The sequence below is a fragment of the Hippopotamus amphibius genome, chromosome 8 (genome assembly GCF_030028045.1).
Source record: "Hippopotamus amphibius kiboko isolate mHipAmp2 chromosome 8, mHipAmp2.hap2, whole genome shotgun sequence".
Taxonomy (NCBI): domain Eukaryota; kingdom Metazoa; phylum Chordata; class Mammalia; order Artiodactyla; family Hippopotamidae; genus Hippopotamus; species Hippopotamus amphibius.
In genome coordinates this window covers 32236742-32252404 of record NC_080193.1, presented here as the reverse complement: position 1 = coordinate 32252404, position 15663 = coordinate 32236742, and the positions used below count along the sequence as shown (strand labels likewise).

At 46.1% G+C, this 15663-nt stretch overlaps 1 protein-coding gene across 1 annotated transcript in view; it reads right to left on the bottom strand.

Annotated features, from left to right (window-relative positions):
* OCA2 (OCA2 melanosomal transmembrane protein) overlaps positions 1-15663 on the bottom strand; it is a 258996-nt gene that overhangs the window by 156458 nt on the left and 86875 nt on the right. Inside the window, exons 7-9 of the mRNA XM_057747088.1 lie at positions 12030-12190; positions 10149-10231; positions 8429-8582 (exon numbers count right to left, since the gene is read on the bottom strand). Coding sequence (XP_057603071.1) covers positions 8429-8582; positions 10149-10231; positions 12030-12190 — 398 coding nt within the window. The remainder of the gene's footprint in view (positions 1-8428; positions 8583-10148; positions 10232-12029; positions 12191-15663) is intronic.

Below are 15663 nucleotides of genomic sequence, written 5' to 3'. Positions count from 1 at the left end.
CTAAAAATGGCAAAAAGAAATAAAAGGGTGAAGTATTCTGGAAAATATAAAAACAGACTGTTTTGAAGCACATGTTGTCAGCAATAAAATAATTCTCAACAACAACAACAGTTAACTGTACTATTAAGTGACTTGTCCCTGCTAGATCATAAAAGCAGGAGGAACCCCGGCTGGGACAGGGACATCCCACAGCTCCCATCACTCTCCCCAACCCCTGCAGGTGGGCCCTGATGCCACATGCCCCCTGAGGCTCCCATTTCTCCCTGGTGTGGGACCAGGTTCCAAAGCACTGGAGAGAAGGCTGGTGCCAGGCCACACCCTGGGGGTCTCAAGGGACAGAGGAAAGGAGACAAGCCAGTCCTCATCTCAGCGTAATGTGGGTGAGCCACACACAGCTCCCAAGGGGGCATGGCCATGACCCCATACCCTGACCAGGTGAGGTCAGCTGAGGAGAGGCACAGACCGCACTTGATAGAACACGGCCATGGGAACTCCCTGTGCAGTCAGGACTCGTCTGCTCCTGCTCCTGAGAGCACCCGCTCATCTGGGGAACCAACTTCCCAAACCACAGGTGTGGTCAATGGCCAGGCCCTCCACCCCTGCCTCAGAGCAGCTGGGTCATGGTCATTAAGGCAAAAGGAGCACTGAGGCACACACTCACACACTCAGTCTCACACCCGCACACAGTCACACACATGGTCTCACACACTCAAACACTTGCACACACACACTCTCACTCATACACAGTTGCTTACAAATGCATACACGTACCCCAGATGTCTCTCCAATTGATCCCTCCAGCTCATGGCACCCAGACCTTTTGATTACAAACAAGGCTCTGACGGATCATCAAACTGGGGGACGAGGAAAGCCCCCTCTGAACCTCAGATATCCTCAGGTATGCAGAAGGAGAGCTGTCACCTCACTGCATGTGCGTGGGGTGCTGGGGTCAGGATGCTGGGAAGGCCAGGCCAGGGCACCTCCTCTCAGCAGCTGATGCAGCCCAGCAACCCCGTGGCATCCACTGGCTCCCCCACTCCCCTTGGAGGGGGGGCACCTGCACATGGATGAACCTGAGCTCAACTCTGCCTCTCCCACCAACCAAGACTGGAACCTACGTCAATCATCTTCTCCAGTCCCCAGTTTCTCCACCTGTCAAACAAGAGTGTAAAACCTCCCTGAAGCAGGCCTACTGTGTTAATTTCCAGGTGGCTTAAAACCACGGACTTGTCCTCTTACCATTCTACAGATCGTAAATCCAACACAGCGGTGAAACTCAAGAACACTGTCCTGAGCTGCTCTGTGGGTTCTATGGAAGTGTCCCCTTCCTCACCTTTCCCAGCCTGCCTTTTACATCCTCTAAGCCAGCAACAGTGGGTCAAGTCCTCACATCACCTCTCTATGACCCTTATTCCATAGCTGCATCTCCCTCTGACCACAGAAAGCTTCTCCACTTTAGGGAACTGGGCCCACCTGAATAATCCAGAAAAATCTCCCCAGGTCCTTATTCCAATCACATCTGCAAAGTCCCTTTTGCCTTGTAAGGTCACTCATCCACAAGTTCTGAGATCAGGAAGTGGGGTCAGGGGAGGAGTCATTATTCAGCCCACCGTATCTTTTTGGAATTGAGTAACATTACGTGTGCAAACACAAAGCCCGGCCCCAGCATGTGCATGGGGTTTCATTCACCCTGGTGTTGCCTTCCCTGCTGTGGGTGCAGAGATTTCCTTGCTCCTTGAGAAACGATGCAGCCTGGTGGGAAGCCCGGGCTCCAAAGGCAGCCCACCGAGGATCCACCCTCGCTCCACCTTCACCAGTTCACGGACTTTGGGCAAGTGATTTTTCTCTGTGCTTCAGTTTCCTCACTTATAAAAGACGGTTGTGGTGGGTGTTCCATTAATACATGGAATTCTCAGAACTGTGCTGCCTCTCCACACACACTAGCTCTGCTGGTACCAACGTCATCACCATTTTCTTTGAAGTTGAAGCTCTCAGATCCTGCTGTGGCCCTTCTTCATGACTGAAAATAATATTTTTGGAAACTTTCACCCACAGTGATTCAAGGGAGATATACTACACTATTGTCAGGGTCTTATTAAGGCACTTAAATTTAAAGATTGATAACTAACTCCTTTTACAGCAAGCTCCCAGAAGACAGAAACTTTAAGAATCATGGATTACAACCCAGAAAATCTGTTTATTAGAGAGGGCATCAAATTAAAGATTATTTGCAGCCACGAAGGAAAGGACCTTATCAGGTAGTATTACCTAAGCCATGTACAACCAACCTGAAAGACATAAACTCATGTATTCTCATCTCGAATTTTAAAAAGGCCCCTCCACACAAATGGGCTTTGATCCCTGTTTCTAACACCTGACTTCAACTAACTAAGACAAGCATCACCAAGCTAGGATGAGAAAAAATGACAAGAGTAGCAGACAGCTAACCTAAAAGTCCAGAGCAGGCCTGTAAGACGCATCCTACCAGTTCAATTGTACTGTTTACCAAATGTTTATCTCTCTGTCAAAACTTAAAGTTATTGTTTTACCTCCAGCTATACTTTTGACACAGTGTTTAAGACAGAAGGAAAATTCTTTTAGTAAAATTGTCACAGAGTATAGCTACTAGAGGCAATTTAACCAATTGTTGGATCTGTTATCAAATTCCTCAGTCAATTTAAGACTGATATAGGCCCCTCATAATTCCTGTACTTAAATTTGATCTCCCTCTGGCCTAAACTTTCAAGTCCAAATTCTCCTACATATTAATGTGTCCATCGTTGTCTTACACAATCTTCTGTCCTTAGACAATTGGCAAAACTTACCCTAGGACCCTCCCCCACAACTACCTCCCTTAGTTAACAAATGTTTTCAAGAGAAAAACATAAGTAACTTGTGCCAGCAACTATCCTATACCAAACACCATATAGATGGCTTTTTGAAAGCCTGGAGGAGAAATGATCCAAGGTTTAATACTATGTTAACAAAACTTCCGACCAATGAAGCTATCAATTAGAGCACTCTGGGAGGGATCGCCTGTGCTCCCCCAGGTTTTGTCTCATGTGTGGTACTGGAATTGACGCACCTTCCCAAGGATAAGCATGGAAATGCCTAACAGCTGGGGCGTAGAAGGTTTACGCTTACTGGGATGTTATATGAACCCGTTGTCTATGTACAAAGAGACAGGTGAATCTCCTTTCTCTACCAATTACAGACTTAAGAGATTCATGTTAGCAGGATACCAAGATAGCTGGTGACAAAGGCTTTTAGGAATCTTGGTTCCTAGTGCAGGAGTGTATGTAAACAAAGATATACTCAGAATCTATCAGCCATCACTGCCAAATGGCCAAAGAGACTACAAGAGCATTGCAACACAACAGACATGCCTAATTCCCTCATCCCAGCAACACAACAGATGCCCTCAACTTCTTAACCCAAGAATAGGGTTGCTTTATAAAATGTATTGCCTATAAAATGTTTCCCCGTTGGCATATACTTCTATATTTGTTTACTATATTCGATTAATTTACTCAATTCTGAAGTTTCTATGATGGGAAGGCAATGTTGTAAAACCAAATGGGTCTTGATATTTAAAACCACTTTGTAAGGGAAACTTATGCTATAATCTAAACTGAATATTGTATTTTCCTACCAGATGAGCCCTCTAATATGGCTAATCTAATGACTCACATGAAAAATCAAATTTCTGCCTTTAAAGATCCCCTTCCTAGCCTAGGTGAAATCTTATGCAAACGGTTCCACTCTGGGGATTCGTGGTTTAAATCTCTCTTATAACTTTGCTATTGTTGGTTAGCTATATTGATATGTTCTGTATCATTTCTAGAGTAATAATCTCCTATGCGTCTCAGGTATATCCAAACCCCAATTAAAATAATGACATCTAAATGACTTGAAACGATTGATTGTGTCTATCACAGGGTAAAAGTGGCTTAAGTCCCATTGGACAACCTGGAATTGACTTTCAGTCCCTGCCAAGCATTCTACTAGTCTAACTCCTAAAAGGAAAGAAAGACCCAGGCTATTAAGATCTAGCATCAAGGGACATGATGGACCCAGGACAGATGAGCACCTGGCATTGGGGGACCAGATATCTGATCACCTAATACTTTCTATTGAAAGACTGATGATTAAAAGGGAGAAATTGATTAAATAAAATTTATATTTTAAGTCAGGACAAGAAAATTTAAACATAAAATGCCCCCCTCCCCCCCCACGCCACCCCACACAGTTCCTTTGGGTCTCCTCCCTCCCTCCCTAATGTGCAGAGTGCATCTGCATTCCACATTAACCAGAGCTCCTCAAAGACAGGCATGCCTGCTCAACTGTAAAGATCACTTTTTTTCCCTTTCTTGTGATGCTAGCAATATAACTTCTTAAAAGACTAGCAAACTCTCCTAACTCTATAGGGGGGTCATAGGGACTTGCTGCTCGCTTTGTATGTGCTTATCTGAGCTATGTATCTTTGGTGAACTTCATGTAAAACGTCAGCATGTCATTTTGATGTGTGACTCTCTGTCTCAAATATGTATATGACTGTGCCTTCAACAGGTGAACAGTTCTCAGAGCTTCTGAGAGTTGGTCTCTCAGGTTATAATCCTCAGTTTAGCTCAAATAAAACTCTTTTTTCTTCTTAACTTGATTGTCTATTGATTTTTCATTGACAATACCATTTATAATTGCTCCAAAGGAAAGGACAAAGTTATAAATTTAACAAAAAATGAACATGATCTGTGTGATGAAAAATTACTTTTAAAAATAAAAAAAGATCTAACTAAATGGAGAGATATGCCATATTCATGTACTGGAAGGCCATTCTAAAATGTATATGGAAAGAGAAAGGCCATAGAATAGCCAAACCAATTTTCTTGAAGTGGGTGAAACCATCCTTCCCAATGTCAAGACTTATGATAATCAAATAGTAATCAAGATGGTGTCTTACTAGTGGAATAACAGACACATAGATCAATGAAACAGAATAAAGAACTCAGAAATATATCCACACAAATATGCCCAAGTAATTTTTAACAATGGGGCAAAAGCAATTCAAAAGGAATAGCCTTTTCAATAAATGGTGCTGGAGCAATTGGACATCCATAAGTTAAAAAATGAATCTCCCCCCATACTTCACACCTTAAAAACTAACTCAAAGTGTATCATGGGCTTAAATATAAAAAAAAAGTAATACAATAAAAATTTTAGGAAAGAACATAGGAAAAAAAACTTTGGAATCTAGGTCTCAGCAAAGAGGTCTTAAACTTGACACCAAAAGCACAGTCTTTAAAAGGGAAAATTCATAAACTAGACTGAGAGAAAATACTTCCAAACCACATATTCAATGAAGTCCTTACATCCAGAATGTATAAAGAATATTAAAATCTCAACATTAAAAAAAACATAAAAATTCTTTTAAAAAACATTTTAAAATATTCATAGCAGCCTTACTTTTAATACCTCACCGCACACACATACAAAGAATTTTTTAGCCCTTCAAAGGAGGAATGCTTAAACAAACCATTCCATCTATACCATGAAATGTTATTCAGTAATAAAAAGCAACAAACTATTGATATATGCAACAATTTGGGTGAACCTCAAGAAATCATGCTGAGTGAAAAAAACAATTTCAAAAGATACATATTACCCTATTCCATTATAAAGCATTGGTGAAATAACATAATTATAGAGGAGAAAAAAGTAGTAGTTGCCCGGCTTAGGGATGGGGAGGGAAGGACGGGTGCTGCTTCACTGGACTATCAGAGGGAGTGAGTCTGGAGAAACGGTATGGCTTGTACCCATGCCAGTTCCTTGGTCTTGATGTTGAATCACAGCTGTGTAACCTGCTAACACTGAAAGAGGCTGGGGAAGGGTGCATGGAACGTCCCTGTATATTTCTTTGCAATCTCCTGTGAATCTATAATTATTTCAAAACAGAAAAATGGTTTTTGAATAGGTGATATAGCCAGCACCTTCTACTGCAGAGCAGCAGGGGCTGATGCCTCATCCTGAGAGGCATCAGTGCACCTGACCGACTGATAGGGCGTCCAAGCGTTCCCTCAATAAGCCAAAATCAAAGAATCAAAGTGCCTGGTCTCTTCTCACCTAACCACTTTTTGTTTCTGCCAGGGTAGAAGCCATGTTGAATTGACCTCTTTCCAGGGCCTTAATTACCTCAGGATGGCTGTTAGCAGGGAGGGACAGGGTTTTTTTCTAAGTAGCTATTAATAACTGCCATTAAATTATGAAAGTAATAAAATTTACAAATTATGTAATTTTCAAAGGCTGTACAATTATACAAAAAAAGATGAACAAAGCCTAGAATAACAGAGAAGTGTTTTAAAAAATAAATTGGCATGGGGCTGTATTTTTTTAATTACTAGTGACTGTGACTGATTAAAGCACATTGAGTCTGTTAAATCCATAAGTTAAAAATGATATTCAGAAAAATCTGAGAGACACAAAATAACAGTGGATACCACTGTACGTTGCTAAGCCAACAACTCGCTACTATAAAAATCAATAATTAATGAAAGTTAATCTTGTGTCTGGGGCATGAAGTGTGTTTCACAATAACGAAATTGGGTGGGAGAAAGTTCTTCAATACAGAATGAGTCATTTACAATGCAGATGGAATGACAGAAAGTTCATTGTAAATGCTAATGAAACCACTGAGTCAGGCAATGGTCCCTGGTGGATATTAAAGCCATTAGGAGCAAAGGTAGCAGCAGGGAATGTGACAACAAACAGGCCAGGATGCTACCACCTAGACTCACTGGGCCGTCTCAGCGCCCCTGGGAGGAGGACACCCAGGCACCACGTTCTTTCTCCTTGACCAAGTCAAACTCCCAGCCAGCTGTGGAGTTCACGGGCCCCACAATTTCACCTGAAGTCTTCAGGTCTAAATTGTAGGAAACAGAGGGAACAGAGTAGCAATCAAGGCTGCGGGATGTTCTACAGGACGACAGAATAGAATTTTTCAAAGATGGTGGTGCATAAACACCTGGCAGGCCTGAGGCAGCCATCATTGGAAGGGCCTTTGGAAGTGTCTGCTCCAGGGTTGGCCTTGGCTGACATCTGGGTACTTGGCTTTTGAGATGTCCCCTGTGTCACCAGCTGATAAGTTTGCTCTGTGGGCCTGCAGCACTGCTTTCTGCTGTACCAGTAGGCTTAGACTGCTAGTATAAAAATGTGACTTACGGTGAACATCTGCCTTCCTTCTGGGAGCCTGGGACTTTGCTGGGCTGAGGGTGCCTGTGTGACAAGCCCCCGACAAAAACATTGGGCTCTGAGACTCAAGCAGCCTGCCCTTGGCAGAAACACTACCCTGGAAGAAGGAGTGTGTTCTCTGTGGCCCCTCGGGAAGGAAACTGCTCAGAAACCTGCTCCTGGACTTCTCCAGACTCTGCCTGATCACAGAGTGTGTGTGTGGCCATAGGAACCCTGAAACAATGATAATATTGATTGAAAAGAAAATAAAAAAAGAATAGAGAGAATAGAGCTACCCCAGAATAAAAGAGACATAAGAGACAAAGCAACTAAACCGATAAGTGGACCTTATTGGACAACTAGGGGCTCAACTTGCTGGAGCCAGCATTCCTCACAGGCAGCCCAGACGGCCAAAGGGAACTTCGGGAACACTCCTGGCCACTCCTCCCTCAGGCCACCTCCATGACACTCCAGGGTACTTCTCATTCCTCGAGAAGAAACAACCCTTCACAGTTACATCCTCTCTTGACCCTCCAGGCTCACCCCCTGGAGCCAACTTTCCTGCCAACATTTTGCTGTAAATCTGGTTTCACAATTAAACCAACAATGGACCTGCCCAGCCCAGGCAGCATCTGTGCTTTGTTTCATGCTATTGAAGGTACAGCCACACTTAAAGTTTCCCAGAAACACTGAACTTATAGACCATCAGATCACTTATGAAAAGGCCCATTAGCTAAGTTGATAAACATAACAGATAATAATCCTTTCCCACACATAACCCAAGGTCTACCAGGTCCCCATCGTGCACACAATCCTATGAAGCAGGTAGAGGACATTTTAACATGCCTGTCTTACAGAAGAAGACCCTGAGCCTCAGGGAGGCTCAACACCTGTCCCCTCAGGATCACACTTTGTGTGAGCAGCAAAGTGAGGGTGAGAAAATCACGTGCGTATTCAGTTTTCTCAGTAAGTTTTTGCTGGTGCCTAGCAAAACCCATCTGTATACGTTAATTGCCAAGATTCAGCAAACTTTCCAGTACAGAGTAATTTTCTACCTAGAATGAGAGAAAATGTTACTTTTTAGGAAAGACACGATTTCAATTTGATTAAGATGCAAGACTGAGCCCATCCCTAGCACTCAACATATTAAAATCCACTTATATGTGGGCACAGATAAACCCAGGAGAGCAGGCACGCAAGTTACCTCAAATATGATCAGCACATAGACCCCAGCGAGGATGACCGCAGCCATGGTCACTTGTGCTTCCACGCTTGCACGGAGGTACTGGTGAGCCATCAAAAGAGGAACGAGCTGAGTCTGCTGGAGGGAGGCTCGGATGCTGATGGAAACAGGCTCTCTGCAGAACGAAGAAAAGACCTTACCACTGGGCAGGGAAACAGGCCGACATCAGCCATTAGTGCTTGCCCCCTCAGTGTCCTTCCCAACACCAGCCACCCATGGCCATAATCAGAGCCTGCACTGATCTCAGAGTGACTCACACCTGCCTGACCTGGTGCATGAGGAGCCCCGAGCACAGGTGAGCTGTGTGAGATACATGCACAGCCTCCCACGGCCAGGCCCTCTGACGTCGCTCCCCAGCCCTGTCGCCACTTCCTCACCACAGTCACTACATCAACAGTGAACCGGAGCAGTGAGCAGGAATGTTCACAGTGGTTCCAGCCATTTAATTTTCCCTCGTCCTCCTCACCACACACCTGACTGCTTTACCTGCTAGCAAGTAGCAAAGCCAATTATTCTCACATGTGAGAGATTTGGAAAGGGACCATGTGCAACCTGAGAACAGGCAGACAGGTTGTCTGTCACGAGTGGTGGGAAAGCACCAGAAACAAGAAGTATGCAGGTCATTGACAGCATGGTGAGACCAAAGCACTTCTAAACTTCCAGTAACTGTTCTGAGCTGAATTGTGTCCCCTCAAAATTCATGTGGGGACTTCCCTGGTGGCACAGTGGTTAAGAATCCACCTCCCAATGCGGGGCACATGAGTTCAATCCCTGGGCCGGGAAGATTCCCACATGCTGCGGAGCAACTAAGCCCATGCACCACAACTACTGAGCCTGCACTCTAGAGCCTGCGAGCCACAACCACTGAGCCCATGCACCACAACAAGAGAAGCCACTGCAGTGAGAAGTCCGTGCACTACAACGAAGAGTAGCCCCCGCTCATTGCAACTGGAGAAAGCTGGCACGCAGCAACAAAGATCCAACTCAGCCAAAAAAAAAGAAGCTAAAGTCCCCTTAAAAAAAAAAAATTCATATGGGGACATCCTAACCCCACTTCAGAATGTGACTGTATTTGGAGATAAGGTCTTTACAAAGGTGATAAGTCAAAAATAATGACACCAATATGACTGGTGTCCTTATAAGAAAAGGAGTTTGGGGCACAGGCATGCACAGAGGGACGACCAGGTGAGGACACAGGGAGAAGATGGCATCTACACACCAGGGCGCGGGGCCTCAGGACAGACACACCCTGCTGACAACGTGAGGAAATACATTTCTACTGTTTAAGCTACCCATCTGTGGTATTTGTTACAGCAGGCCTAGCAAACTCATACAGTAACCCAGAGTACAGACTTAATTTGGAGTGGCATTAAAGACAGAAAGAACTCTAAAATTTCCTAGAATTCCCCATTGCATAGCTCCATGATATTATGAACTTAAAGCATCAGCTATAAAACACCTTTTGCTTCAAAATGGGCCCTGCAATCAGTCCTCTGACTTGCTGACACACTTGGTTTTGATGTCCGGGCACAGCCCGATGTTCACTGTCTACACAAGAGGAGCATCTCGTCCAAGTCCACAGCTGGCCAGGCTATTCACAACTGGAGTCCCAAGGGTCACACGTGTCTAGGTAAGCATGTCCCAGAGAAGCTTTTCCGAGACCTCAGTCACTGAGACTCACCTGCTCAGAACCTCAAAGGTCCTGCTCACCACTGTGCGCTCACTTCTGCTTGGATTTAAAAATACCGTCCAGTTATGAGTGACCTGTAAAAGTCGAAGCATGAGATCCTGGTCAGGCTTTGAACCCGGGCCGTCACCTGGGGTCCAGCGCTGTTCAATGTAGGTGCTTGTTTAGAATAAGAAAAGGAGACAGAGAGGAGCATGAGGCCTTTCACACGGAGACATGAGAGACAGCCAGGCGGGGTGCAGCTGGAAACGTCCACAATGTGGAGGCCTGTGTTTAAGAAAAAGAATACAGAAGTACAAATACAGAATTCATACACTAAGGCATAAAGATATAGAAGTAAATACAATTTATTAAGAGAAAAAGAAATCACTGCACGTTACTGGAGACTTGGAGTCTTCCGAACCTGCTAAGGCAAGTGACGAGAAAGGGTTGCTTAGAACTGCTTCTTGTTTGCAAACTGAAGGCAGGAAACTCTCCGCACCCAGGTCACAGGAGCCTGTGGGAGGGAGGGACCGAGAATGAGCTCCCTTGGCTGCAGGCCAGCGTGCCTGCACGTTCTCATCAGGAGCAGGGGAGTGGAGAAGCCAGCTGAGAGGGGCCAGATGCGTGCAGGGATGGAGGTGCTGGCTGGGCAGAGGTGGGGGCCCTGGCTGTGGTTGCCAGGGAACTGTCAATGGGAGAACAGGAGTCTTGCTGGCCACAAATCATAAGGAAAATTGAAAATAGGAATCATGAAATTGGTCAAAGCGTGAGTGAGAGATCAAAGTTCTCTTAAACATTTCTGTGTTTGGAAAGAGTGTATCAGAAAAAACAATCATCCTTCAGTAAAGATCTACTGTGTTGTGTTTCTGGAACAAGGAAGCTCCACACAGACCTAAGGGCAGGCAGCTGCGTTAGCAGGCTGCAGAAGGCCATGTCCTCCTCCACGCAAGGTCACAAAATGAGCCAACAGCAGATTAAACGTGCCCACCTCGTCTTTCCTGAGAAGCCCTCGCCAGTGAGACGTGCGCTGCACACAGGGGAGCTGAGTACATGTCCTAAGATCACAGCCAGAGCAGCTGGTTTAGCCCATCAGTGCCGCACCTGCCACTGCCCGTGAAACCTCAGGCATCTTCATAACGAGACCTTGGCCCTGGGGACACTGCTTTGCATGGTAGAAACATGTGATGGGTGCAGTAACCCACCATTACTCCAATGGATACTCCATTTTGGATGACACAGCCTTGCGTACCAGCAGGGCTTCCTTCTGTTAGTTATAATAGGCAAAAGCCATGAACTAGGGCTATGACTCCATATGGAAGTCATCATGATAGTCCAGGGGAGTCACTGAGGCCAAGACGTGGGGGACAAGTCAGGATGCACAGAGAAGGGCTCGGTCTTGTCTGTGCTCTGGTACATGGTGACAACAGGGCTCTCCCAGCCTTCGCAGGGTGTGAACTGAGGGCTCTGGCTTAGACACCGAGCACAAGGTCCTACTGCTACAGAAGCAGAAGCTCAGGAAAACCAGACACCTGTCTTAGCCAAGTGTCCACAAACCCAAGAGAACCGTGGTGTTGGAGTATCTTCTGTACCATGAGGTAAGGCTCAGGTTTAACGGCACTTTCAAATATATAATGTTTCCCTGAATTGCCCAGTAAAATCACTCTAAATTAAAAAAAAAAAAAACTTCAAAAGCCTGACTTTGCTGAAATGGTGAGAGTTTTATACCTGTCTTAGAGAAAAGAGAATTTCAAAGACAAAGCAAAAGATAAAGGCTTGCCTAATAATGGTGTCATTGCCTTCCAGCTCCCATCAAATCCATTCGAGAGGAAATTCAATTTATAAAGAGATGAAATGGTTTTTTCCATTTCCTTTCAAATAACTCATAAGTGTCACCTGCTGTGGCCGCCGCCGCCTGGAGCCTGCAGCATACGCCTCGGTCACCTCCACCACCACGTGCTCTTCACTCCCGAGATGACTTGGGCCACTGGCCACCAGGGCCCCGGACAGGTCCACCCGGAGCAGCATGGAGTCTGCATGGCTGCTGAGGTTCGCAGCTGGAGGATCGTCAAGGTGAACAACAAAGGAGGAGGAGAGGGCTGAAGTGCCCCGCTCCCACCCTCCCAGGGAACACCTATCTTGGAAGGTGCACAAGGTGCATATTCAGGCCACCCCTTCTACCTGTGCTGCTGCCATGACTGCTCCTACCTCTTCAGTCCCTCACCCTGACATGCGGAGTTGGTTTTGCTTTGTTGAATTGTGTTTTGAATGCTCTGGTTTAACATCTAGGTGACGTCTCCCATCCTACTATCATCTCTGCTTCCACTCTTTGCAGCCAGCATAAAACACCTGCCCCAGTTCCTAGACTCATGGTGAGCAGTAGACAGGACGGCTGCATGAGTGACCAGATGAATGAATAATCCACAGCCATTCCCAAATTCTCAGGTGCCCAGGGAGAAATAACAAGGAGAATTGAGCAAGAAATCCAAAATCAGCCAAAGCATGGCTTCCACTGCAGTGAGAGGAGGGAAATCCCTTCAAATCTCGTGAAGGGTTCTTGATCAGGGAAGAATTACAGGGAAAAGAGGCTCCTTTCCCTCAAAATGTACCTCCCATGGCACTTACGTCCCCACCACAGCCTGGCCCCTTCGCCTACATCCTGCACTGGTGTGCTGCCCAGATGCAGGCATTTGTGCTGCTCAGGCTTCCTCTCACCTCTGCTGTGAGGTCTGGGGAACATACAACGGATTCTAAATCGCAGCTAGCTCAGTCATTTTGCTCCATTTTGCTCCAGAGAAAGCTGCTGTAGGCGGGAAAATGAATCTCAAAATGATCCCTGCTTTGTATGAGGTCACAAAAGTCTTAGCAGCAGCTCACTGGTTGCAGGAGGATTCAGGAGCCAATTCCTTTGCTCTTCCTTAAAACCCTAAAAGAAACAAGTGGTTTATGGAGCTGACTTGGGAGAAGGGAGATGTTCACTGTTGCCAGAGTGTCTACAGGATTTGTACTGAGTGTTGGGGAGTGCCAGTGAATAGTTAACCCTTTTTCATTGTCTAATTCCTCCAACAAGATGCACTGGCTTTTAAAAAAAAGAGTACAAAAACATCCTGGTAAAGAAGTGTTTTATCACCACTGTTGTGTCTATGAGAGCCGAGAGTGGGCAGCCACCCCAGCACTTGGAGAGAAAGCATCGCCACACGCCTATGCTGCTACATGGGTTCCAAAAAGGACAAAAGGCAAACAGACGTCACATACGAGGCAGGATGCACTAACAATAGGCCTGAAGAGATGTTGATGCTTCTGCCACACCAAAATCATTCCTTTCTTGGTCTTTCCCCAGGGCAGACACAGGATATGCATGGGGTGGAGAAAGATATTTCAGCACAGAATACACTCTCAAGACCTTGCAGAAACCCAGGAGATGGAACAGCACCCTTGGAGGCTAACATCGGAAGAGCAGTGGCTTCTCTCTCGAATAATTTAGTGAATATTTATGGAGCATCTATTGTGAACCAAGAGCACATAGAGCAGAAGAAGGCCTTTGTTTTCGGGGGTCTCATGCCCAAGATTAAAGCTCACCATGACTAACCACCTCCTAAGTGGAGTGCACACAAAATCCAAGGGACACGGGACCACATGTACTTCTGCCCTCCCTTCCCTCCATCCTTCCAAACCCCCATCATGTGCCTGGGAGTCAAAGCCCACTGCGACATCCTGGTGTCAGCAGTGACTTGTGGATCCCAGCAAACTGGAGCCTATGGTCAAGCCCACCCCTGCAGGCAGCTTTTATCCTTGCCTTCCAGCCATGCAGAACAGTCTGCTGTGCTGCTAACACGTGTGCAGTCCCCTGCCTTTGCCTCAGATGCCTCTCCTGAATCTGGAGAACCCCACTACCTTCTGAGATACCCTCCTCTCCTTAAATCCTCCCTTGTCATCCACAGCTTGAGTGAATCCTCACTCCTTCCTGCGTCCTCCATAGGTCAGGCTTACTCTAAGTGCTGGCTCACAACATACTGCAGTTTGTTTTAGATTTTTCTCTCCAACCTGTCTAGCTCCTCAAAGGAAGAAACTGCATCTTATTCATTTCTCTACTTCTCTGGAGACTAATATAGTTCTCACCACATTTCATGTTCCCAACAAATATTTGTCTAACTAATAAATATTTCTTTACAGCATCATCCTTGAAGTCTTTTGAACACACACCAGAGTCCCAGCCAGATCAGGTCGTGGAATAGAGAATTCAGAGGAATCACCTTCTTCCTCTGGCTGTATCCAACCACGGTCCTCCTGCCTTTCCCATCAAATCTAAGCCGTCTTTCGAGCCTGACTTGACCCGCCCCCGCTGGGAGCCCCTGGGCACTTGTCTCAGAGTTCCAGGCTCACAGTCTCCATGCTGTTCTGATAAACGTGACCACCTACTCCACCCTGGTTGTCCCAGCATAGAGGCCCATGTCCTGGAGGCCCACGCATGGTGGGGAGAAAGATACACGAGCCAAGCGCTTCCGAGCAGCAGGTAATGTGCTGCTGTGGAGCACGGAACACGTCTGTGAGATCCACCTAAACTGTAGAGTCCTTTCAGGCTTACCCTTCAGTTTGCTTTCGAGTTTACTGAATGCCGGGCTCAGCTGCACTGGCCAGGACCTCCTCCTTCACCAAACGTGAGTCAGGCTCCTCTGAGCCCTCTTCTCGACTAGGCCTTGATGTTGGCCTGGTGACCCACAAAATAGGGGTGTTAACACCTTATAGGCTTTTCCTCCATGAACCCCAGCAGGCACTCACGAGGAAGATGGGTAGAATGGGGAGACCCCTGAGAAAGCCTTAGTTTGCTGGGGAAGCACATTAAATCTGGTAGCCTGAGGGTGCAGTAGAACCCCAGCAGCTGGGGGCAGGTAAGAGCGGGAGAGTAGCTCTGCCTCTAAGGGAGGGGTAGGAACAGTGCAGGGCCTGGCAGACAGATGGAAAGGGGCCAAGAAATTCCAAGTGTCTGGGGCATAAAGGTTACCATGACAACTACAAACTACAACACAATCAACCTCTTACTAGATTTACACAACTCTCCCTGTCCCAAAACTAAGGCCCAGAAAAATTAAGGTGTACTCATCTCCAAGCTTAAAACTTTATCTCAGACTGAAGGTCCATGTCCCCTCTATTCATATGTTGAAGCCCTGACCGCCAGTGTGGCTGTACTTGGAGATGGGGCCTCTAAAGTAGTAACTGTGGTTAAAGTAAACATTTAAATAAGGTGAGACCCTGATCTCATAGGATCAGTGTCCTTGTAAGAAGAGACACCAGAGAGCTCTCACTCTCTCTACACACACACACAAACACACACACACAGGAAAGGCCCTGTGAGGACACGGCAGGAAGGTGGCCATCTGCAAGCCAGAAAGAGAGCCCTCACTAGAAATCAAATCAGCCCACCCTGACCTTGGATGTCCAGCCTCCGGGACTGTGAGAAATTAATGTCTGTTGTTTAAGCCACCCAGGCTGTGGTATTCTGTCTGGCAGCTGAGGCCTGCAAAAACAGAGC